The 25,918-nt window shown below is 40.4% G+C and overlaps 1 protein-coding gene across 2 annotated transcripts in view; it reads right to left on the bottom strand.

Moving 5' to 3' along the window:
- The window catches only part of CACNA2D3 (calcium voltage-gated channel auxiliary subunit alpha2delta 3), a 1,033,411-nt gene that overhangs the window by 538,524 nt on the left and 468,969 nt on the right, over nucleotides 1–25,918 (bottom strand). For both annotated transcript variants that reach the window (XM_056129451.1, XM_056129450.1), the window contains exons 6-8: nucleotides 16,292–16,423; nucleotides 3,453–3,513; nucleotides 2,911–3,061 (exon numbers count right to left, since the gene is read on the bottom strand). In XM_056129451.1, coding sequence (XP_055985426.1) covers nucleotides 2,911–3,061; nucleotides 3,453–3,513; nucleotides 16,292–16,423 — 344 coding nt within the window. The remainder of the gene's footprint in view (nucleotides 1–2,910; nucleotides 3,062–3,452; nucleotides 3,514–16,291; nucleotides 16,424–25,918) is intronic.

Here is a 25,918-nt window from a genome sequence, read left to right as displayed (position 1 = left end):
TTATATTTAGAAAAATGTGGAAAAGTATGTGCCAAATGGAAAGAAAATGGAAACATTTCTGAATTGTTTAAAATTTTACATATGTTGTCTATATTAAAAGCAGTCAATGTGTAAAGTTACTGTTAATTAATGGTTCCTTTTATGACCTCAGGCTTTTAATATAAATTCACTAACATATTTGATCCATTCCTTTACCCATTAGGGAAACAGAGTTCATGGTTTTAACTACAGAGACTTCCAATAAAAAAGTTCAGAGTGTCTTTCAGAGTGTTGTCAAAATCATTACGTAAATAGTCTTGAAGCTGGTCATTTATGTTGAAAACTAATAACACGTACAGTGAGGGTTAATGGAGTCTCTAATGGACATCTTTATATAAGGGGACAATCTGGGGTAAGGATAATATATGTTTCCTTAACTATGGTATAATAACTGACATGTCTACTTTTAACTATCTTAATTACCCTCTGTTCATTACTGCGTTGACAGTGTTTGTATATCTTAATGAACTTATAAGAGATTATGTGATTGATTGGTTTTGTTAACAGAACAATAAATCCTGACTGATAAAGAATTCAGAATATAATTACTTAGCTCATCTTATTATGCGAATTTCTGGTACTTCTGTAATGAGTAATTAAAGATTAATAAGAAAGATAGGCTCAAATTAGCAGCTTCTTATCTTGAAGTGCTCCAGGATGTGTGGGGATCAGGGCACATGTGCATATTCACAAGGAGACTGGTAAGTTTTCTTGATTTGAAAATGTAAAAAATTCAGTATCTCTGAAAGTCTCCTTTCAAAGAGTTGCACCCAGGTGCACACAGTTTCACATAGTCCAGAGATGGTATAAGGACAGTGGTGGAAGGTTTTGGGCACTTTTGTGGTGGTGAAGGTGCAATAACTTTTAACGCCAAAACCATAAACATTAGCACTACTGTAATCACGCTATCTAAACTGCAATGAAATTTAAAATTTAGGGAAACAAAACCAGTTGAGTGGCCCAATCTCTCTTTCTACTTTTATCTAGGAAGCTAATCAGGTAAAGAAGAACAGTGAAGTAGTGAGATACTAAGCCACTTAAGTGAGTATGTGATCCCCAACCACTGCTTCCACTGCTGATGTCTCTGTTGCTCTGGTAGGTGGTCCGGGCCTAAGGTGAAGATCCAGACCAAAATGTGCATGCAGAACCCTGGGAAGGGAGTTCACATTATCATTGCCACTCTTGGGAAGGCAGTGACAAGTATTAGGCATTCAAGGCATTTTTATTTGCTTATATATTTTATGCACGTACTATGTATCCGTTCTCAATGGAATGGAGCAATGGACTGGAGAGATAGCACATTGGGTAGGGCGTTTGCCTTGCATGAGGCTGACCCGGGTTCAATTTCTCCATCCCTCTTGGAGAGCCCAGCAAGCTACTGAGAGTATCCCGCCTGCACAGCAGAGCCTGGCAAGCTACCTGTGGTATATTCGATATGTCAAAAACAATAATAACAAGTCTCACAATGGAGACGTTTCTGGTGCCCGCGCGAACAAATCGATGAACAAGGGACAACAGTGCTATTATGTATCCATGTGTGTATGTATGCACTTCTTCAAAGGGAGCATTTCCCAAGCAGTGTTTAGGAAACCCTGTCAACAAGCCTGATGATTCAATGGTCCAAGGAGGTGATGCCACCATGCTGAGGATTACTTGGGTCATCTGAGCAGTGCTAGTAGCTTTTGCAGGACTGTGCTCAGCCATGAGAGATCATTTTAAGCTAGAGGTCAAACCCAGTCAGGTGCATGCTAGGTAAGTATGCAGTTACCCTTTGGGCAGCTTGATTATCCCCACTTCGCAGTCAATGGGTTGATGTTTCTCTCCAGAGGTGGATGCCCAAATGCCCAGTTACATGTGGAAATACTGTAATTCAAAATAAGGCACTGACTCTAAAGTCTTAATTCCATCCCACTCACCAAACCTTCTCCATGGCCATTGGCAGCCACAGATCGTGGGATGGGGGACAAACAAACACTGGTGACTAGCATGTGAGAGCATCTAATTAAGTGCATGAGGGAAAGTGCCAGGCTCACAGTGACTGCAATCTTTGGGGAAAAAATTGGGAGGGACCTAAGGAACAATGTGAGAATCATACCAGAAGAAGAAGAAAAACTAGAAATGAAGAGGGAAACCTGAGTCAGGGATCCTTTCCTGGATGCAGGTTAATGTCTTGATCTCCCACTTTCTGGCCAGGTAACTACATCTGGGCCACTTCTATCCAAGCTGCCCTGGCCATCCAGAGTCACCATGGAAAAGGACATGCATGTTCCAGGAGAGCACATAGTGGGCACTCTCCAAAGCCACACTGGTTTCTAAAGCTGAATTCTTTTAAAACTAATTCACTGCATTCTAGTAGCTTTAGCATGATTATCTCACTCATTGATATCAAGATAATCTAACATCATTTTCATGTGAGCAAATTCAGTGATTTAAAGAAAACCCCATGAGATCAAATTCCCAAAGCTCTTCAAAGGTCAGTTCTGCAAACCTCAATCCCTTCCATATTGGTGCTTCTCACATGACAGTTATCTGCATACTCAGTGGGGAGAAGACCAGTGACCAATCGTAGCCTCAGTTTCTGAAATCTCCTTCAAGATAAACACCTAGTGAATTAATGGGAATGACCAGACTTCATCCCGGGATAGTGCCATACAGAAGCAATAAAATAAGCCTTTGGAAAGGGGACATAGCTCCGATGTTGGAGAGCACACTTTGTATGCAGGCAACTGAGTTGCATCCCCAGAACTGTATAATCCTCTGAGCACAGCCAGGAGTGACCCCCAAGCAATAAGATGAGAGGAGCACCACCTGAGCACCACCAGTGCTAAAACATCAAATCAACCCAAAGTGCAGGACAAGCACAAAACTTACAGCAATGATATTGAAGAAGTCATCATCTCCCAGCGTATCCAAAATAGATGAGACTGTCTGCTTCGCAATCGTCAGACGAAGCCCTTTCATGCTGCCACTGACGTCAACCAAAATGACTACATCTTTCGGAGAAGTTGCTGCCTGGATGTACCTAGGGCAGGGGACAATGAAGTAAAAATTGAATCCTGAGCTGTGCTTCTAGCTTTTATTTTTCTTTTTTGAAAAAAAATAATGAGTTAGAGGATCTTGGGGAAATAGCTCAAGAGGTTGGTGCACCTTCCTGGCATGTGTGAGGCCTCATTTGATTCCCAGACTCATGTGGGTCCCACAACCACCCAGAATAGTCCTGGTGGCCAATAGCACCATGAGGCCCATCAATGCCACATTATGGGCAGCGCACTAAACCACAAGACCTGTACCGGATGTCCAATTACAGCCTGGAGTATCCCCCCAGGCCCTCAAATACTGCTGGGAACACTGTCCAATAAACAAAAAAATAAATAAATAAGTGAAAAATAACTAAGAGGTTTACAATTTCCTACCATTTTCGGTTCCTGCAGTCAAAGGCAATGACTCCATTCTCATCTGGTTCCCATTTAATCCCTAGAAGAAAAATGGAGTTATAAGAAACCCAGAAACTTCAAATATTTATGCATATCATTTCAAGGCTGCTCTGCTTTGCTGAGTGAATGTACAGGGTGAAAAATCACACAGAAAGAACAACCCTGGAGCTCATCACCTGCTCCATCACCAACTCCGTGAAGGTATTGGAGGGCTGTCCTATCACCACACACAGCCTCAGCTCAGCTCCACCCAGACCCGCAAAAGGCGGTGACAACCTTAGTGATGAGCTGTCCATCAAGAAAGGACTCCACTAGCGACTCATTAGTGGAAGATGCCAAAGTTCATGAGGTTCCTTCCTAGAGTTCTGAGCAAAGTGGGTTCTGGCTCTGGACCCAGGTAGGTGACTTTTACAGCACAGGAATGAGATTAAAGGTATTTGAAGCATTTCCTTCTAAGAATATACACACTTCCCATCTTTCCTCACTTCTGTTTTAAACATCAGAATGTCCCCTCCCCCAAATCCCACTGCTGCCAAGCCAGTCTGGCTTTCCACACAGAAATAAAATCAAACTGCTTTGATTATATCACATAATAAAGTTTGATTTTCAGGTGTTCAGGATTGGAACGTTTGCCCTTGTATAAAAATGGGAACCTACATCCTTATTCTGTAGGTTTGCAGTCTGGACAGAACTGTTTGAGACTGATATTCTCTACTTTTTTACTAAGTCTAGTTTTGTTATTTTCGGAGGGCCTATTTCACAGTTATCAAAGCTTTTACCCTTCTTTTTATCCTTATTCTGGAAATCTTAGAAGGATTCTCTGGGGTTAGGAAAAGCTAAACCAGACTAGCTCAGTCACGTAGTTTCTTGTTCGGTTTTGGTTTGGTGGCCACACCTGGCTGTACTCAAGTCCTAGTCCTTGCCCTGTGTTCATGCTTACTCCTCGCTCTGTACTCAGGGATCACTTCTGGTAGGCTTTGGGGGAAACCAATGGAGAGCCAAAAATTTAACCTGTGTCAGTTGCATGCAAGGCAGGTGCCTTAACTTCTATATTATTTCTCCAGCCTCTAGGCTTGAGGTCGAGAGGATGTGCCAGCCTCTCCCTGGCAGAAGCTCGATCCTATTAGCTCTGATATAACCAAAGCAGAGTCTTATGAACATTTTGCACTAATAAGGCTCCAGCTCTGAAGTAACCAAAGCAGAATCTTAGGAACACTTTTGCACTCATAAGGCTCCCAGGACCCTGGCCAGTGAGCACCAGCTAGTGAAACCCATTTCAACCTCTACTCTCCTTGGTCTTCATTAGCGTATTAAACTACACACCCCCAATGACATTTCTCTGTGTCATGGACATACCCTGTATGTTCTTATATGTTCAATAAGCCCTCAATTGCTCATTCTCACTGATCCCCTCAGGAATCTATATGAATTTCCTGAAAAGCCACTTAAAATATGTATAAGCTGTTCCCTCACTCTACCTCTATTGGTCATAATACCAGACTTCAACTTCTCTTTGAAGCTGTTTCCCATTCTATGCTGGTATTCACCATTCACAACTAAAGTTGTTCACTGAAAATAAAAAAGCCCTCTTTTCTTTTCAGATGTTTCCATGCTTTATCTAGGATGTCACAGTGCTCAGGGATCTGGGGCCCACTTCTGATAATACTCAGCCAACCATGCTAGAAGGATAATCTCACACTGGCAATGTGGTGCTGCTCAGCCCAGCAGTCTTGGGGGCCACAAAGGGAACCTCATAAATGTTCATGGGTTCTCCAATCCAGTAACCAAGTGGTGTTACTGGATTCTTGGGATATAGCTCTTATGCTTAGGGGTCCATGTAAGGCTGGGGCTTGAACTCAGGTCTCTGTTCCTGTACAACACATGCTCTTAACCTATAAGCTATCTCCTCATCTCCTACAACTTACTTTCTAAGAATCAAATTTGATTTGAAAAGAAAAGTAGCACTGTAGCACTGTCCTCCTGTTGTTCATCGATTTGCTCGAGCGGGCACCAGTAACATCTCCATTGTGAGACTTGTTGTTACTGTTTTTGGCATATAGAATACGTCATGGGTAGCTTTCCAGGCTTTGCCATGTAGACAGGATACTCTCGGTAGCTTGCTGGGCTCTCCGAGAGGGGCAGAGGAATCAAACCCAGGTTGTCCACATGTAAGGCAAACGCCCTACCCACTATGCTAGTGCTCCAGCCCTTGACAAGAAAAGTACTATCTAAAATAAGATAGAAAACCAAAACTCTTAAAGTCTTGACATCAGAATGGCTTAAATAAGTGAAGCCAAAACTTGCAAGTTAAGAAAAATAAAGAGAAGAGGATAGGAAGATAGTGCAGGGGTTGGGGATTACTGTGTGACCCCTGAGCTCAACCAAGTAAAGCCATGGAACTCCCCCAAGCACTGCTGTTGTGACCTACTGATCCCCAGAACCACAGGTCTAGAGCAACACCACCTCATAGAGCCTTATTATGCAATAATTTGACTCTGTTGGTCTAGTATCAATGAGATTTGTCCCAAGTTCAAGCACTTCTTGGACATTCTCTTTACAAAAAATAAAGAAAATTAAAGAAAGGATGCAAGACAAAAATATGTATTTACATAAAGAGAAAATCCAGGCTCATATTATGACATTGTGATTCTTCTTTTTAACCAGTAATAACCATATTCCTAAATTAAAATTAGGCATATGCTTAAGACAACATTCCCAAATCATTATACTTAAAACAAGAGTTTGCAACCTAAAGAACCATTTTATTCAATTTTTCTTATATCCACATTTCCCATTTGCAAATATGCCTGATTTAAAGAACTACTGCTATGAATTATAAAATAAATATGAGAGGCTACTGTGAAATGAAGGTCATTATATAATGAAGATACACAGAAACTGATATAATATTGTACACTAAGGGACAGAAATGCAACTCGTTTAGTGGCATATAACACATCAATTTGTATAAAGCAAAGCACAGCTAGGAGGCACAGCCTTAGTACATAATAAAATTACCTCTATGATGAGGCTAGGTAATGTTCCGATTTATATTTCTACAGGGAGTCAGTTTTATTCCAACACAAAGAGATTTTTAAAAAAATCTGTTAAACCATGGTAGACATTCAGTAATGCTTCTGGAATTGTATGATGAGTGATTATAGATCAAGACCATATCTGACCATCCTCTGTCCCATCCCATGATACCCTCCTCCTCCTTATCATAGCTCTCTATGAGTTCCAGTGCGAGCAGAAAACACGCAATTCTCTTTCACTGTCCCAGCTTTTAGTCCAGGACACTCCAAGCTCTACATTTAGATTGAGATCATTTCCTTGCAAATGGGTTTATAATGCCTCCCAGTTGCTGATGAAACTTGATGCTTTTTGAGAAGCCAATACGAAATTGATCTGCTGGAATAACTTTCCAGGGACACAACTCCAAGGGGAATGCAGATCAAATGAAATGGGTACAGAACCTTTTGCCTGCTAATCACAATTTTCCTCAGACTTCAAGCACTCTGCAAGCTGAGACACATCCAGCAGTGACTAAAAGATGGATTCAGATCCTGCCTGCTGTCAGGAAGGTTCCCATCATCAGGGAATGCAGATTTTAGATAAGAAAGTACAAGTGCCAGAGAGGTCACTAAGAGGCATTGTGTTGATGTTAATGTATGAAAAGTCATACTGGTCTCTCTTTCAGACTTTGACAACATTGAACCTCAATTAACCATTGCCTGGGCACCATTAATCCTAAGTTAGCTTAATATTTCACTTTTTAATAGGTAGGTTTATGCTTTTTACCGGCAGGAAGTAGCTATAGAAGACAAGCCTTTACCTACATGCCCTTTAAAGATTTAGAGAGATGAAATCCCTAAAGAGCACAATTGTGGGAAGATAGACATAGGAGGCAGTGGCAATGAGTTTTTCTGAAAATAATAAAACTAAGATTAAATTCCCTAGCTTTGAAGCAGCCCAATAAAGACAGCATCTCTTTGAGGTGCAAACACTAAGCTCTTTGGAGATGAAGAAAATAAACCACCACCGGTTGCAGAATCTAAGGAACCAGTGAATGAATGATGGATTTCCCTCAGAAAAGGAGAATCAGAGATAGAGAGAGCGAGAGAGAAAAAAGAGAGAGAGAGAGAGAGAGAGAGAGAGAGAGAGAGAAAGAGGGAGGGAGAAGAGAGAGAGAGAGGGAGAATCTAAAGATTGTGATAAGAATATGAAAGAACTTCATAAAGAATCCAAGCCTATTTTCCTGTGCCAACACCCAGATTAACTTCCAGTATGTGAATAATTCTACACCAGGGCAGTTTGCAAGAGGCCCTACTATAAAACAAACTTTGTATAGATATGTGGGGCTTATTCTTCTCCACTAGGAGGTTGACCAGTATCTCACCATAAAATGTTTATTCAGTTTTCTTTTTTTCTTGAGCAGTCTATGTTCTCTTTTAACATTTAATCTCATTTTCTCTCCCTTCACATTTCTTTAGGTAAACTTTTTCAAATAAAATTATTTTACTTCCAAAACATGTGGTCCCAAATAGAAATAATACAGAGACAACGTGCTTTCCTTCCATGCAACCAACTCCAGATAATTCTCTGACGTGGGATATGTTGCTGCTAGCACAGATAGGAGTGACTCCTGAGTACTGCTGGATGATCCTCAACCACCACCAGAAAAAAAGTAATTCTAATTCCCAACATGAAGAAGGCAACTGACAGAGAGCAAAATAGTGGTATATTAGTGGCTAGAGCTGATACAATACATTCCTGCTAAAGAAATTATTGAGCAGAAATGAATTCTCTCTCAAAGTGTGGGCAGAGCCATCTTTCCTAAAAATGCTACAGAAATGGCTTCTTCCTTATCTTTTCTAGCTGCTGATGGTTCCCACCATCCCCTGTATTCCTCCTATAGCTGTGTCACCCTAATTTCCTCTGTCTTCAAGTGGTTCTCTGTTCCCTGTGCTTAAGCATCTTCTCCTCTTAGAAGAGCAGCTTTCATATTGGATTTAGGACCAATCCTAATCCAATCTGACCTTATTCCAAGGTAACATGCAATATCTTCAAAGGTCCTCTTCCCAAGTAACATACATTTGGAGGAAACTCACATTCCTTGGATAGGATTTATAAGAGAAAAGATGCGGGGCAGGGGTGGGGGCTAAAGTGTAGAGGGGAGGTTACCCCAGGTAAAGGAAGGCAACTTCTGCAAAGAAGCTGAAGATAAGATAACTAAGTCAAGTTCAATGAAGTGATGGGATGAGGGTAGCCACACATTGAGAAGATTTATGCCAGAACAAGGGGATCAGGGTAACCACAGGAACCAGTAAACAAGGCCCTTCCTTTCAGGGGCAATGCGAAGGCTCTCACTGAGAGAAAATAAAGACAATATCTCCAGGCATTGTAGACATGGCTACCCTGATGGATTTCCCTCAGAAAAGGAGAATCAGAGACAGAGAGAGAGAGAGAGAAGAGAGAGAGAGAGAGAGAATCTAAAGATTGTGATAAGAATATGAAAGAACTTCATAAAGAATCCAAGGCTATTTTCCTGTGCCAACACCCAGATTAACTTTTCAGTATGTGAATAATTCTACACCAGGGCAGTTTGCAAGAGGCCCTACTATAAAACAAACTTTGTATAGATATGGGGGCTTATTCTTCTCCACTAGGAGGTTGACCAGTATCTCACCATAAAATGTTTACTCAGTTACCCTGGGTATAACAATAGAAGATCCTATCTTAACTCCAAGAAAAGCAGGCCCTCTAAGGAATCCTCTTGCTTGAATCTGCTATTTGGGTCAACATCTTCTCCTTAGGCTATTAGAGTTTTCTGAGATATTTAGGGAGGACTAGGAAGAGGGCTCCATTCTCTTCTTTAAACAGGAATTTATATAAGGCTTCTCTGTGAGAAGTTCTACAGGAGGAGATGCTAGCGAAGTTAAGGGAATAAAAGTAAAATTGGCTTCTAAGCCTCCGGAGGAATATCTGAAGGCCTTTAATCTGCTTATGGGCCTCTTTAATTTCTGTGACTGGAACAGCCTGGGTAGCACTTACCAAACTCATTTGAAGACGGAGCCCTTCCTCCCCAAAGAATCTCATGACAGAATGTTTTAGGTGACAAACTTCAGAAAATCTCATCACAGATGGTAGTAGTGCCCCTAGGATGCATCAACAGCTTAGTAGAGAATTTTTTGTACACAGTTACTTTGAAAATGTTTGAGTAAATCTGGATCCCAGGAAACAATAGTTGGCTCCTTTAAAGTCTTGAAATCCAGGGAATTTCATTTAGTCAAGAAGCATTTCCATGACCCACAAGTTTCTGGAAGCACCAACGTACCTTTTGGGATCCCAGCCAGGCTAGACACGTAGTTCTCCAGAGGAAGAATGAGGCAGTATGGCCACAGAATCTACTGCCATTCATTCTCCTCCTCTCAGAGGTAACCTGCCTTCATTGCGGGCATCTGTAACCACTGGCCTTTATTTTACAGGAGGTAATCCCTAGAACATTCAACCTACTTCTTTGTGAAACTAAAAATAATGTCAAAATCTCTACCACAGAACCAGATACTCAAATCAGATTAGATTTACAATATTGTGCAACTCTCCTATATTCCATGGTTTCTCACCCAACGGCATTATAAGCTAATATTGGAGGGAAATTAACTTCACCTAAAATAACATTGACTTCATTTTCCCTGTTAGCACATGAAAATGCACAGTGGAGGCCAACAGAACAGAGTCTAGGACAATACTGGAGGTCAAGCCACATATTGCCACTGTAATTCCATGTGGTAAATATGTCAAAACTGTTTAACAAGTGATGAAATACTATAAAGAACCTTGAATTCATAATAAATAGAACAATAAGACCCCAAATTTTACTCTCTGTATTTATCTCTCCTTGACTCTATCCTCTCCTTCGTAAAAAATCTCTGCCTTAACAGAGTGTCCTAACCTATTGCTTCTCTTCTTTCTTTCATGCAAAGCCATTAATAAAACATGCCAGGAACTGCCAGGGTTAGTCAACCCATCTCCACAATCCAATACCTGAACACTGTCTAAGTGTTCAGTGTGACATAACAAGAGAAAAGATGTGGAAAGAAAAGAAGGCAAATAAAGAAGTAGCTTAACTTTTCTTATTCTTAACTGGGGTTTTTTTTTACTTAGTCCATAACTTTAATAAGTATCTTAAAATATAACTTTAGGTTTTCTTAAAATATAACTTTAGGTTTAAATTTTCTCTCTAGAATAAAATGCTAGTTTCTAATGTGAGTTGAGTCATAGTCAATTTTGGTTTAAAGTGTCTTTTTGGCTACTGGCTCCACAATTTGCATTTATGGGGCCCTGGTTAGATTCCTTGCACCACATGCCTCTCTATAACACTGTCTGGTAAAGTCCTGCAGGCCCTGGAGTAAAAATGCCTGCTACAGTCCTTAAAACTGTTGGGATACCCCTTGTGGTCCTAAACGCCACAGGATCCAGGCAGTATCATATCCTTGGACCCAAGCATTGAAGTGTCAAATCTACTTGTTCAAGGATCATTAGGAGTGATTATACTTGGTGATACCAGGCCCCTTAGTTCATTTTGGGAGGGTAAAGAAAACTGAAAAATCTTCTACATCTAAATAAATCCCATCTCACATCACAATATTATGAGAAATTATGTAGCATGATAAAGGACATAAAACGCTAAATTATGAACTATTTCCATTCAATTTTATAAAAATACTGTAAAGTTGGTCAAGATGGAGTACTTCAATATCAACCATACTTCACCCATTGCTAAACCTGAACTTGGCAAGGAAGATGGGCAAAAGGATAAAGTAAAGCTGTATAGGCCTTTCCCTTCTGGAGCATCCAGTATTCTTCCTTAAACATATTTCTCTTTCTTTCTCTCCTTCCTGGTTTTCTCACTTTCTTTAAATAAAACTACTTTGCTTCACTGAAAAATAAAAAGCAATACTGTATAATCAATATTTGATGGACTAAAACACAATAACACGTATAAGCCCAAATTTGCAGACAAGCAAGCAGTACCTCTCTGCTTATGGCTTTAGCAATGAGTCAAGTTTTCAATTACTATGAAAGGGAGATTATGACAGACGAACAAAACCGTTCCATTTATGATAATCTATGACTTCTACTGGAACAAGTTCTCTGAGATACGACTCTGAAAGGACTAGAATCTAATGCTAGGTAATGATTAGAATATAATACTGAGCTTCATATCATCATTCATAAACTTAATTGGTCTTTTATGCTTGATAAGAGACAGCTTTTTCTATAATCACTTCGGGTAAATTCACTCATAACCAGAACAAGAGCAGTAGTTCAGCTTTGGTTGTTATCCCCAAGAGAGAAACTGGTCATACACAGAGAATATAGTAAGTGGGATATGAAGTTTCCAGGAAGACGATTCCTTTTGTAGGTGTGATTCTGCCTTCTTGGAGATGATGAGTCTACAGACCCTTAGTAATTATAATGAGGTCGTCAGGAGGCATCCTGACATAAAAGGCCAGTAGATGAGGCATCTTTTATCCAGAACATGGTGAAATCATTGGAACTAGAAAGGCAGAGGCTTGGGAAGACATGCAGAGTATGAAACAGAGGGAAGAAAGGGAAGCCACAGCTGTTTTGTGTATGTACATTAGTGTCCTGCTTGTCACTGAGTTCCATCCGACTTAAGTCAATGACCGTCATGCCAGAGAGGTAACAGCTCAATTGTTTCTGAAAAGGGAGGACTGTTATTGCCACTGTTATGGAAAACAATAACTCAAGAGGAATTTGGATTCATAGATTGATGGATCCCTTCACCAAAAACAGACTGATGAGTACTTAGAATATGTTATTATTGGTGCTGGTCACAGTGTGATAGGTAAAACAGATGGCTCTATCCTTCTGGGGCAGATCTTCAAATAAAGAAGTTGGGAATTGAAAACCCAATGGCAGAAGATTGCAGGCCAGAGTTCATATTTTGCAGGATGAAAACCATCATGCTTGCATAAAAAGAAAGAGGGTGGTTGAAGGATTTACACCATTATCAATTCCCTCTTACTCTGCTGATGAAACTTGCATTAATCAGTTACTCTTTTTGCCAGTTTCTTCATTTGTTTCATAGGGATTACAGTGACTCCACCTCATAGCATCAAAATCATGGAGAGGATTAAACCAGACAATGTTTGTATAAACTCGCAACACAGGGCTCAGTGACTGGGGGCGGAGTGGGGGAGGGGTGTCACTGAGACTATGGTCAAAATGAATGCTTATTTTCACAGCATTCACAAAGGCTCTCAAGAATAAAATGAAAACAAAAATTCTCTGAGCCTCAAATAGTCAATCCTGAGAAGCTCAAAGACCCTTTATTAGCACTCCATTGCTGATAATTTTGAATTATTCAGAATAACACAACTGAACTACTTTCCTCTGTGACGCCTACACCCCTTTGCAATGCAGGTGCGAAAAGTTAAGACCAGTACCCTGCAAACTGGGTATCAGACTACAAATAAACTGGGTAAAAGACTACAAATCTTTTGCATTATTTGGCTTTTTTATTTCCGGGAGACACTCGGAACTTACTCCTGGTTCTGCACTAAGGAGTTATTCTAGGTGGTACATGGCGGGCCAAACGTGTTGTTAGGGATTGAACCAGAAAAGACTGCATGCATGACAAGCACCTAACCCTGATCTCTCTGGTCCCAAGGCTACAAGTTGGTTTTTTTTTTTTATAGAGTTATACTGCTTATAGAAGTAGTTATTTTTCACATGTAGCTCTTCATTTTATATTTGGATTAATTAAATCTCAATACAATTCATTTTTTAATTCATCAAACTCACCATACACATTTTGACTACTCTATAGCCATAGGTGGTCTGTGGCATCTGTATCAACACTGTATGCCCAGAACATGTCCATCATCACTGAAATTCCCCTGGGATAGCATAACGATACAACTGCATTGTGTACATTAGAGGCTTAATTGAGGAGCTCTACACAGAGCCATGTGGAAATGAACAACATCACAGATATCTAGCTTGACTAATCCTTTACTTGTTAATTTTTTTCCCAAGAATTCTGTTCTCATCTCCAGAGAGTGAAATTGTTATTCACTTTCAGTGATTCAGAAAACATAAAATAGCATTTTCTATTTTCCTCACCTAAGCATCCAACACCCTATACCACGATGACTCATTTACCTGGTTTCTGTATCCTATGTTTTCACTGTCCCTTCCTTAGTGATCCAGTCCAAGAAAGAGCATACCAATTCCAAATAGTCTCTACCCAGGCTAGCCCTACCATTACTTGGTATTTCTAGTTACTCTATTTAGGCATGTCACTCAGACCAAGTTAATAATTGTATTTCATCCAATATATTGGAACTAGGGCTTGCTCATCCCGTAGAATCATAGTTGAAGAATATTGCGATTGCCTGTCACACGGAGATCAACTGATGGTGAAATAAAGTCAGATTAGAAGAAGGCAAAGATGAGAGAGATTGCTGACAATATTCAAAATCCAATGATCTTGCTGATTAGCTCACTCCCTAGATTTCTAAGTTATGCAATACATTCTTAGCCTAGAGTTAGTTGGAACTGGGTCTCTGTCACTTGTAGCCAAATCCCTAGTGAACACTTTTCCCCACAAGAGGGAGCTTTATAAGCTTTAAGAGCTCTTTTTTTATCTAGTTCACCATTTTATTCTGCTGTCTCACCACATCTTAGTATAAAGCTAGTCCTCAAAACACACTTTTAAGAATGAGGATTGCTTCTGCTAAAGGATGTACACACTTATTACTGATTCATACCATTATACCTAATATATCTAAACACGCAAAGAAGCATCCTAGAATAAAAAGTATCCTAGAAATAAAATGTCCATGGATTGTTCTTCCAATGATCATTTTAATTAAGCTGACAAGAGGTATGCTCTCTGTTCAAAACCAAACAATGAATGACCACGGGACTTATATCAAAAAAGTAAAAGCCATTTGGGAGACTGTCACCCATGTCTTGACTTGCAAAGAAACATTTCATAAAGTCAAAACTCTATCACTAATTTAAAAAGAATAAAAGTAAACATGTCTGAGTCAACTCTTCTGATAAAAACTCTATGTAAAAGGACTTTTCACATAAACCTTCAATGGATTTTTACAGATTTACTTTGAGTTATGAATGGAATTGCTTCTGTTCCTCTACACATAGAAACTCTAAAGCCATCAGCACTGTACCAAGAGATGAGGTATTTGGGAGGCAATGAGCTTACATAATGTCAGGAGGGAATGATCCCCAATCATGGAATAAGCGTCTTCAGACAAAGAGGAGGAGAAACTAGAGCCATTAATATACAATGTGAGCACAAAACAAGAAGGTAGCCACCATCAAATCAGGAAGGCATGCTCAACAAGATGACCCACTCACCAAAACTGTGAGAAATAAATGTCTGCTGTTTAAGCTTTCCACTACATCATAGTATTTTATTAAAGCATCCCAAAACAGAGGATATACCTCAGTCTTTGCATTTCTTCATGACCTCCTGCTGAAGGTTACAACAGATGAATTGTGATTTCTTCTTTTGTACCCCACCTTCGTTCAAATGCCACACAGTGACTTGGTAAGATGTCTTTGTGGCTTCTTTCATGACTCAGCCCCCTCATCCTATCCTACTTCGCTATTTCTAGAAACATCTGTGTTGCGTTTATGAGTATATGGAAGCAGATGGCTATTTGGTGGCACTGGAACTTTAATAGACCACTGTTTATTATAACACTATCTTTAATAGAATGCTTATTGTTTAAATTTCCATGCACGCCAGGAGGAACCAACACGCCCTGCTGAACACAGCTCTCAGGAAATGTTGAAAAACATGGCACAGCAAAGGCTTGGCAGGCAAGCCTCATGGGACAGATGCTGTGTGCAGGGCAAACAGCTCCTCCAGGCAGAGGCTGGCAGTCTCTGTGCCTCAAAGTGGGAAGACATCAGGTGCCTAGTTTTACTTAATGAAAACATAAAAGACTCCACTTAATTGCTCTAAGATTATACGGGGCGTTTTTCCTTCTTTTAGGTTGAGCTTGTTAATTTCTACAGCTGTGATGTTGGCACAATTGCAGCCTCGAGTCCTGTTTTCACAACTTGTAAGCAAAATTAAAACTTCCCTTTTTAATTAACATTCAAACCAAGCCAGAATTCAATTCCTATTGCAAATCAGAGGCCCGGGAAGGCCCCAGAAAGAACACCTGTTCCAAGAGCTTGATGAACCAACACTGACAACACACCTTCTGAGGGTGCTTTTGGTGACCCTGATGCTGCTGATGTTAATAGACTTTTGGTCATTTCAAACTCATCCTCCATGAAGTCAGTTCTGAAGTGAGGAAATCCATTGCTTATAGCTTCCAGTCACTATTGAACTCTCCCCATTTATGACTTGCTCTTTCCCTCGATAATAATAATCATATTGTAATACAGTTATAGAGTAGTTGTAATCGTGGTGGTAGAAGAAGTCATAGTAATAAAAATAAACTCTTCTCCAGAAAGATAAAATATGGTACTTTTCACACCCCAATTCCTCACTTTTAGTGGCAGCTCTCTGAATTACTCTATTGAGAAAGATGCCAAAGTCACATAAAAATCAAAATGCTTTATGTGTGCTTGAATGAATGTGGCTGCCAATTCACCATTCCCATTCTGTACCCTGACAATTTGCACTTAATATTTCTTTCATTTTCTCCTGAGGGAAGGGAAAGAATGTTTTAGCCCTGAGCCCTAAAGGAAAATAGTACAGGACTATTCATCTGAATCCTAATTCTCAGTGCAGGCATACTCACCTGGATATTGCCGAAAAAAGCCCTTCGCACTTCCAAAGTACTGCCATATGAGAGATGGGTCACGGTCGAAGTTATCCACAAAAACTTTGTTAAGGGATTCAGACCAATAAACTCCATTGACAATAGCTGGGTCTGAAAAAGAGAGACAGAGAAGGGAAATATTAACAAACAAAGAGGAATACAACCATGCTGGCATCCAACATCTCAGGCAGCTATCAGCATGAGGAAAGTTATAGCTTCCAAAATGCTTTGATCTGAAATTTCCATGTATTTTGGCTTCCCAATCCTGCCCCTGCTTTCCAAGTCACCCCAGAGCTTCTAATGAGGGCTTCTCTCTTGAAAGATATACCTACATTTATAACTTACAATTTCACACAGTTCTAGAGAAAGTAAAGAAAGACCTTGGCATTACTTTCCACTTTTCCCTTCTTGTTTTAATACTTAGTATTAAAACAGGAAAAAGTGTTTGTTTTCACTGAAATCACTGAAGTCATCACAGTACTGCTTTAAGCCACTTCCACCTTAGAAGTTTGTTTTAAGGGAAGGAGTAAATTAAGAATGCATAACTACATTGTTCTATTTTGCTATTGTGTTGCTCATCAGATTGAGATTTCTATAGGGGCAGATACCGCCTTATTTTAGTTTTAGTCCTCTGGGAAATTGTCCCCCTAACAAAATTCCTAAGGTGGAGATAGTCCTCTGGGCAAAACAGTTTGAAGCTTTTAGAATTAGAGTAAACAAAAAAGCTCCCAAGAAACAATAGAATAGATAATAGGACAGGTTAAAAAAAAATGAGAACAGGAAAGAATAGAATAAAACAGTTTAGGGTATTTTAGATATGGAGAGCAACTTAAGCAAAGCAGAGGAGGGAATTGTCATGACTTCGTTCTCTCCTTTAAGGGTGCCTCCTGTTTGGTTATGTGAAAGACCCCAGTCTCTGCTCTTCATGCACCTAGAATTCGGATGTGCTTCCCAGCTGTCTTTAATATCTCAGTTAACAATAACTCACATGCTGAGTGCCAAGATCAGGGAGCCAAATTGTACCGAATACATGGCCAGATTATGAGCTCAACGATTGCTGCTGCCCAGGTGATCCTAAAGCTTGGTCAGTTTTTGTTTGTTTATCCCATTCTCTATGGCCGACCCCTACTGGTGGAGGCCAAAGGTGATGATTTGCTTTGATTTGCTTTAGTGTGGTTAAATTGTCACAACTGTGCCCCTTCATTCAGCATGTGGCATAAAATCTCATTGTTTGAGATGCATGGATAGGTCGATAGGTGGGTGGGTGAATGAATAGTGGATGGAAGAATAGATGGGTGAGTGAATAAAATGAAGAAGCTCCTTCAACTCCTTCAAGAAGCTATCAGACAACCATCTACTTTCCTTATTTTCTGTCCTGTAATCCCATAAGCAAATGTCTTTCCTTCACCCTTATCAATTCAAAGATAATACCCTCCTATTGTTCATTAATTAAGAGCAAGGGCAAGCACAAAAATAGAGAATTAAGTATTTTGTGGGGCTGGAGCAATAGCACAGTGGGTAGGGCATTTGCCTTGCATGCTGCCAACCCGGGTTCAATTACCAGCATCCCATATGGTCCCCCAAGCACCGCCAGGAGTGATTCCTGAGTGCAAAGCCAGGAGTAACCCCTGAGCATTGCCGGGTGTGACCCAAAAAGAAAAAAAGAAAGAAATAAGTATTTTGTGAAAACATGTCAAAGCAAAATGGATCACTGAGGATGCTCTATCACTGTTTTCTTTTGAACCTCTGAAGATTCTGGATCAAAATTATGCTGCATTAAACAACATTCTAAGAGAGGGTGTTCATCTCCACTCTAATAGGATATAATGGCAACAGGAAAGGCATGTTAACAAATATAAAAGGGAGAAATTTTTGTGGGATCCTTCTTTTGGCACCAGAACCCTTCTTCCCTTACCTGCTATGGCCCCAACCACTGCCTCCAAGGCAGGTGCCACTCTTGCCCTCCAGCTACACAAGTGGAAAATGTAGCAAGAGGAGTTTAGGTGTCTGGTCTTTGGTTGGAGATAGTAATATGCACTTGAAGGAATTCGGGGAAGGTTAAACAAATAGAGGAAAGACTAATGGCAAAGGCATTCCCAAAGTTATTTGCAAGGCTCTTTCAAGTTCACAGTGGGACTCCATCATGCAGCAATGTTACCCCAGGAAGCTTATTTTAAAAATTTCCTGACACCCCATGGGCAGGAAGATGAAGACTATTTGATCACACTACTCCTCAAGTATCATAAGCCAATGAGCAAAATACTGCTAGAAAATTTCATGTAAATGGGTAAGAAACTAACCATGGACACCAACGCACCCCCACCCTTCTCCATAGCTCTCTGACCTTTGCCACAGCAGCCTCCTGGTTCTTTATATAGAGAAATCCAATTTAGAACCCACAGACTGTCATCTGACCCAGTGAGAAAGACATTGCATCTTATCTTACTGTCTTACCTTGGGCCTGTCTTACTCTTTCAGATAAGCTACCCAAATTAAATAGGCAATTAGGATTCTGACTCTCTTCCCAAGCATAAATGCTCTAGCTCTTGAAAACTATAATCAACCACAGCATGGGTTTGGAGAGTGAAAATGACCAATGCAATCTTTACCACAGGGTAATTCTGAGAAAGACTTTATCCTCCCAATCCTGGAAAATGGAAGCTCTTTATTTTTCCTGTCCAAGCTTGACAACAATTACTGTGAATTACTCACTGCTACAACCCCTCTTAAATTAATCTACCACAATGCAAATACAATAATGACACTGAAAAATCCATGGTGCTTGGCTTCTTCATCAATGACCTCAATTTATGTCAATGTCATATAAAAACCTTTCCCAATTAGAAGCAAAAATTCCATTTTACTAGCTCGCTGTCTCAACATGTTTAATACCCAATTTAAAGGCAGGCAATTCTTTCCTTATTTATTTTTAGTGTGAATTATTTGGGGTGAGTAAAAGGCTTCCCATATCTCCAGGTGGTCCTTGAAATCCAAAGTTGCCCTTGGGGATCTGTGAATACCTTTAGAAATGCAGTAAGAATGGGTGGTCTAAGGAGCATTTCACCCATCTCATTTTCACACCAAAACTTGCTCTCAAATCAGACCTATTTAAGTATAATTTAGAGCAATAGTACATGAGATACAGCATTTACCTTTCATAGGGCCAGCCCAGGTTCAATCTCCAGTACCCCATATGGTCCCTTAAGTTCACTAGGAATGATGCTGAACACAGAACCAGGAATAAGCCCTGAGCACTGCAGGCTGTGGCCCAAATAGAAGAAAGAAAGAAAGAAAGAAAGAAAGAAAGAAAGAAAGAAAGAAAGAAAGGAAGAAAGGAAGGAAGGAAGGAAGGAAGGAAAGAAAGAAAGAAAGAAAGAAAGAAAGAAAGAAAGAAAGAAAGAAAGAAAGAAAAAGAGAGAAGGAGGAGGAGGGAGGGAGGGAGGGAGGGAGACAGGAAGAGGGAGGGAGGGAAAGAGGAAGGGAGGGAAAGAGGAAGGGAGGGAGGGAGGGAGGAAGGAAGGAAGGAAGGAAGGAAGGAAGGAAGGAAGGAAGGATGGAAGGAGTTATATCTCTTTAAGAGACTGATATTTTGATACTCCTAAGGCATGGTAAACAAGGGAAGCAGAATCACTAAAAATATGATCTAGTTAAGATGAAGGTTGTGCTAAACACACCTATTTGATCAAACACTTGAAATGGCGTTCTACTGACTAATAAAATAATCATTTATTGATTGCACAAGCTTGCTTAGCAAGATGTTCTAATAGAAGAGGAAATCCTGGACTTCATCTATTGTTAAAGTCATATGCTGTGGGGTTGTATGGCAAAGTAGACCAGTATTAGGTGGGGGTTTTATTAATTTTTTTAAATAGGCTAAAAATGGTTGCAGGAACAGGAATATATATATATGTATATATATATGTATATATATATATATATATATCTTAGTGACAGAGTATCTGCTTTGCATATGTAAGGTTCCAAGTTAGATTCCCAGAACTGCAGGCCTCCCATCTCATTTCCAGCCTTGATATGAGTTTCCCTATTAAAATATTGGTTGTTCCAACATTACTGAGAAAGTTGTCACCCTAAGACTCAGTCCTTCCCATTGTATCCCTTGTACCCAGGCCGTTGGCCCTACCATCCTCTACTGAGGAGGTGAACATTACAATCAAGTATGAACAAGCAACCCAGTCTGATGGTCTCAATGGTGGACGAGCTGATTTGTATTTTTATAAAAACAGTATGTTCCTAAACAGATTGTTTACCTTTTATTTTGTGGAGGTTTGTTTTTTCTTAATTTTGTTTGACAGCCCTTTTTACTTCCTGTACGTTTCTTTAAGAGTCTTAATCTGGTATTTAATCTAATGAATCTTAGATTTATGTTTCTAGGGTTTGCATGCACTATATTAGCTTTGTAGCTACTATAGAAGTTACCACAAACAGAGTGGTTTGAAACACCAGAACTGTACTTGAGAGGCCAAAAGGGCAAACTCAAGGTTTTGACAGACCTGTGCCTTTCAATGGTTGTGAGAGAGAATCTGCCCATGTTTCTCCCTTGGCTTCTGCTGTCCCATCCTTCCATTTCTCAGCTAAAGACATATTTCAATGTCTGCCTCCTTCTTCTCATGACAGTCCTTGCTGTGTGTCTCTATATTAAATCTCCTAAAATCTTCTAATAACTTCATTTTCTTTTTAAAAAGCCAATCATTACATTTCGAGTCAACCCAAAATTCAAAATTCAAGATTACCTTAATCTCAAATCTTCAACTTAATTGCATCTTGCAAAGACCCTATTCCCAAGAGAAGTGCTATCCATGATTTGTATTGGAGGTAATGTACTGGACATATCTTTGGGAGACCTCTTTTCAACCTGGGAAATGTATTAGGACTCATCTATTTTGCTTCATATACCCATATTTTGTGATTTGTACATATCATTTTTATAATCTGATTTTATTAAGCACAGACTATTTTACTGTAAAAGGAGTGTTTAATGTCCTTAACCCATTTTTATGGGAACAATTCAGACTTTTATGTGCATGACAATTTTACCAGTTTACTCTTCTTCAGGGCTGGAGTGATAACACAGTGGTAGGGCTTTTGCCTTGCATGTAGCCAGCCTGGCCGACCCAGGTTCGATTCCTCTGCCCCTCTCGGAGAGCCTGGCGAGCTACCAACAGAATCTCGCCCACATGGCAAAGCCTGGCAAGCTACCCGTGACATATTCAATATGCCAAACACAATAACAACAGGTCTCACAATGGAGACATTACTGGTACCCACTCGAGCAAATCGATGAACAACGGGAGGACAGTGCAACTCTTCTCCATGACCTCTGTCCAAAGGTCCTATCTATAATGCACCAAACTGAATGAAAAGCATTGCCTTTGCTTATTGCCCTTGTCAAGTTCAGTCTTCCTGCTCAATGAAGTCAACCTAATGAACACATTCCTTTTTTCCATCCAAATAACGATTCTCACCTGTGCTCCCTCAGGCTCTTTAGCTACAAAGGGGGCTTCTGCTAGTTAATGTTATTTCTCTGCACATCCCCTCTATACTCTCACATATCCTCCCATTTGAATTCTGTATCTTTGAATAAGGTCCTCCTGTCCTCGGATTTCAATCTGTAGTTCCATCCTTCTGCCTAAGAGACTTAGTCCCTTGGGATCAAGCAAAGGAATGAGGGTGAGAAATTTGGCACAAGTATTGACCCATACAAAATGCCCCATAAATATTAGCTCAGACAATTGCTCCATTTACTCCATGAACCAGTGAATAAATAATATCAAAGATGATCCCCCCACCCAATTCTATCCTTGTTCTCTGCAGTGAGTAACACTGGAAGCACCCCAACATTTCCAAGTAGCATCCTGGAACTCAACTTTTAAAATCAGAGTCTCAAGTTTAATACCCCACTAAACAGTTGGAAAAATCAATGGCCCTGGACTTGTGGCACAACTTCTCTAAGCCCTGATATGTTTTTTTTCTGGAAAGCAGACGCAAGTGGCCCTCACTCACAGGCTGCTAAGACAGGTAGAAAGAAAGTTTGTGGGGGACAGATAAAGAAATGTCAGTGAGTCCATCACTATTCAAGGCTCTGTGACAAATCCCCAAGCCCCAATCAGGGCCCAGTAGCTTTCCCAAGACTAATCAGGTGGGGGTTTCCTAAGTCTATTTCACCCTCTTCAAATTATCAGGACCAAAAATCACTCTCAGTCATTCTTCACTCATTCACTCATTCAAACAAATACTGGTCGAGCTCCTACTGTACCAGGCAGGCATCCAGTGGCTTGTTAAACAGTCAGACCACAAAGTTGGCATTTCTGAGGAAAAAGTGACCACAGAAAATTCAGGATTCTGAATAAAAATGGGCATGAGGAAGAATATGTAAAAGATTGGTATACTTGACAGTTATCCTGAATGGAAAGGGGAAATGGGGAGACATTTAACTTGTGCTGTAAATATAATCTCTTGAAAGGAGAGACTGGACTGCTGAGAGATTGTTGGTTCAAAATCTTTGAAGGCATGAGGCCAGAGGGATGATAGTACAGGAAGTGAGGCACTTGCCTTGTATGCAGCCAACCTGGGATTTGATCCCCAGTACCTCACAAGGTCCTCCAAGCCCTACCCGGAGTGACTCCTGAATACAGAGCCAGGAGTAAGCCTTCAGGACAAATGAGTGTGGACCAAAAGACAACCAACAAAGCAAAAATTCTCTGAAAGCGGGGGGCGGGGGGGGGAGAGAGAGAGAGAGAGAGAGAGAGAGAGAGAGAGAGAGAGAGAGAATGAGAGCATACAGAAAATTCTAAAGGCCAGAGACAGAAACCAGTATTCTGGGAAGCAAGAAAGGGATGTACAAAATGGTTCTGGAAAGAAGGGTCATCCTTGGTTAGGATATGATCAGACCAGCAAAGCTTCCTACCAAAAATGCTTTTGCTATGAGACATAACGTGCTCTATCCATCTACTTTTATTCATGGTTCCAATATCCAGTTTCTTTCCTCCCAGCATCTCTGGCCACTATAGACTATTCCTTCTTTCCAGGCCATACCCTTCCAGCAATCTGGATTTATGGATGTTTCAGTGCTTGAGTTTCTTCTTGAGCTCCCAAGGTCATTTGATACCCATGAGAATCTTGTGTCTCAACATCATTTACAGCCCAGTAAATTAGAAGTACTGTATTAATTGAGACTTGCCATTTCAAGCACAAATCATGAGTCCATTTTTAGAGAATCTTGATGTACATGAATAATTGCAGGCTAATATAGAATTACAAATTACCAGTACCCCAAAACCAATGCTTAAAGGAAGGGAGTTAGTTTAGGTTCCACTCTATTTTGGAAATTTGTCACTTGTAAAGAGAGGATATCCTGATTTGAACAAGCTGTAAGCAGGATGTTGGGCTTTCCTAAAAGGTCTTCAATGGTGTATGTTTCCTGGATAGAAAAAGACATTCATCCCAGGGAAAGCTGGAGGGGTTGAGCCCATGCAGGGATTTTTCTTAGCACATGTTGGATTCGATTCAAGAAGAGAATGGCTGGATGGTTTTCATGTCTCCCATTTCAGCAAGTAGATGACATTTCTCCCATTCATTCTAAATAGATCGTAGATTAAATAATGAATAGTTTTGATGCTAATTATCAAGTACTTATAGGTATTGGAAAATAGCCCTTAATGTGTGTTGAATTATAAAATGGAGCTATCTGCCAAACATTTACCCTTCCTCTAAACTTAGTGATATGCCAGATATTAAATGCAGGTTGTTTTCATAAAGCTGCAGCTAATTTCTGGCAGTCCTAGGCCCAGAGAGACAAGAAGGATGATCCAAAGCTGAACCACTCAGGATGGACAGGGAAGGAAAGTAACACACCTACCAGTATAGAAAATCTAGAGAAGTCTCTAGACTGCATTTTCTGCCTCAGTGTACCTAACTTCTGGGTCTCTTCCCCAAAGAGACTTTATATCACAACTAAACTGGTAGGTTTTACCCAAATAAATCAACTTTAAAAAATCCCTGTCCATGAAAGTCTTTTACATCTAAACTGCATATAGCATGCATATTTTTGTTCACTCAGAAAATATTTACTGAAAATTTACTGTTCGCCAAGCACGGCCTACACAATTCAGGAATGAAACAGTGAGGAAAACAGAGTCTTTAATCTAAAAGATGATACAGACCATTGGGATATGTAGAGAAGACAATAATTATATAATTTCATTTAAAATGCTAGTTATGATTAGTATAAGAAGGAGCAGAATGTGATGTGAGAGGGCATGTTCTTGGGAATGTGCTCCAAATAGAACATGCATTAAATTGGAATAGGCTTAACAGGCAGAAATGAGGAGAGGGCACAGTAGTCCATACAGTGCCTAGTACAAGTTTAAATGCAAAGAACAAAAAAGAGAGCAGGAGGGAGCAGTGAGAGGGAGACCTTGCAATGCCTCTAACACTGTTTCATAGTTTACTGGCCAGGGCTTCCTACAAGCAGGGCAAGCATTCTCCCATTAAGCTATATTCCTAGACTGCACCAGACTATTCTTTGTGATGGGCAGGAGGACAGGGTCCTACCCAGCTGTGCTCAGGGAATATTCTTGACTCTGTTCACAGGCATGAAAAAATATTCCATGGCAGTGCTCAGGGTACCATATGCAGTGCAGGGGTCTTAGCTAGATATGGGTACAACATTCCCAACATTCTCGCTTCCGAAATCTGACACGCCATTTCGTCAGTAAAGAAGGGAACAGCACCAGGCCCAGACAAGGTCAGACTCAAACGCCTAAAAAATCTGCCATTGGTACTCATCAATGCACTCATTTGGCTCTTCACACGCTACCTGTCTGAATGCAAGGTTCTGTACCAGTGGAAAACCAGCAGGACTGTTCTACTGTGCAAGAAGGTAGACATTCATGACACTGGCAACTATCATCCGATCTGCCTGTTGTCTGTCATCTACAAGCTGTTCACTCGAGTCATCCTGAATAGGATTGGCAGAACACTAGATGAAGAACAACCATGCGAGCAATCTGGGTTCCGCAAAGGATTCAGCACGATTGACCATATCCACATGATAACCAAGCTCATTGAGGTTTCTCGGGAGTTCAAGATGCTGCTCTGTCTAACATCCATTGACTTAAAGAGGGCCTTTGATTCTGTGGAGACTGAAGCAATCATTGAAGCCCTAGCCAAACAGGACATTAAAACTCAATACATCAAGATCCTCCGTGAGCTATATTATGGATTCACTACCAGGATCTCACAATTCTACAGGCAAGTGATCATTGACATCAAGAGAGGGGTTCGGCAGGGTGATACCATTTCACCAAAACTGTTCAGTACCATATCACAAAAACTCTTCAGTGCCACCTTCGAGAACGTCATGCGACGACTGGAATGGGAAGGAATGGGAGTGAAGATAGACGGTTGGCAACTATACCACCTCCACTTTGCTGATGACATCATTCTAATAACACCAAACATTAGTCAAGCAGTTCAAATGCTGGCCAACTTTGACTGTGAGTGTGGAAAGGTCGGACTACAGCTGAATCTCGTGAAGACAATATTTATGAGAAACAGTTTCGTTCCTGACGTTCCATTCACTCTCAA

Source organism: Sorex fumeus, unplaced genomic scaffold (genome assembly GCF_029834395.1).
Source record: "Sorex fumeus unplaced genomic scaffold, SorFum_2.1 ptg000072l, whole genome shotgun sequence".
Classification (NCBI taxonomy): domain Eukaryota; kingdom Metazoa; phylum Chordata; class Mammalia; order Eulipotyphla; family Soricidae; genus Sorex; species Sorex fumeus.
Note: the sequence above shows the minus strand (reverse complement) of the source record. Positions and strands in the feature narration are given on the sequence as shown.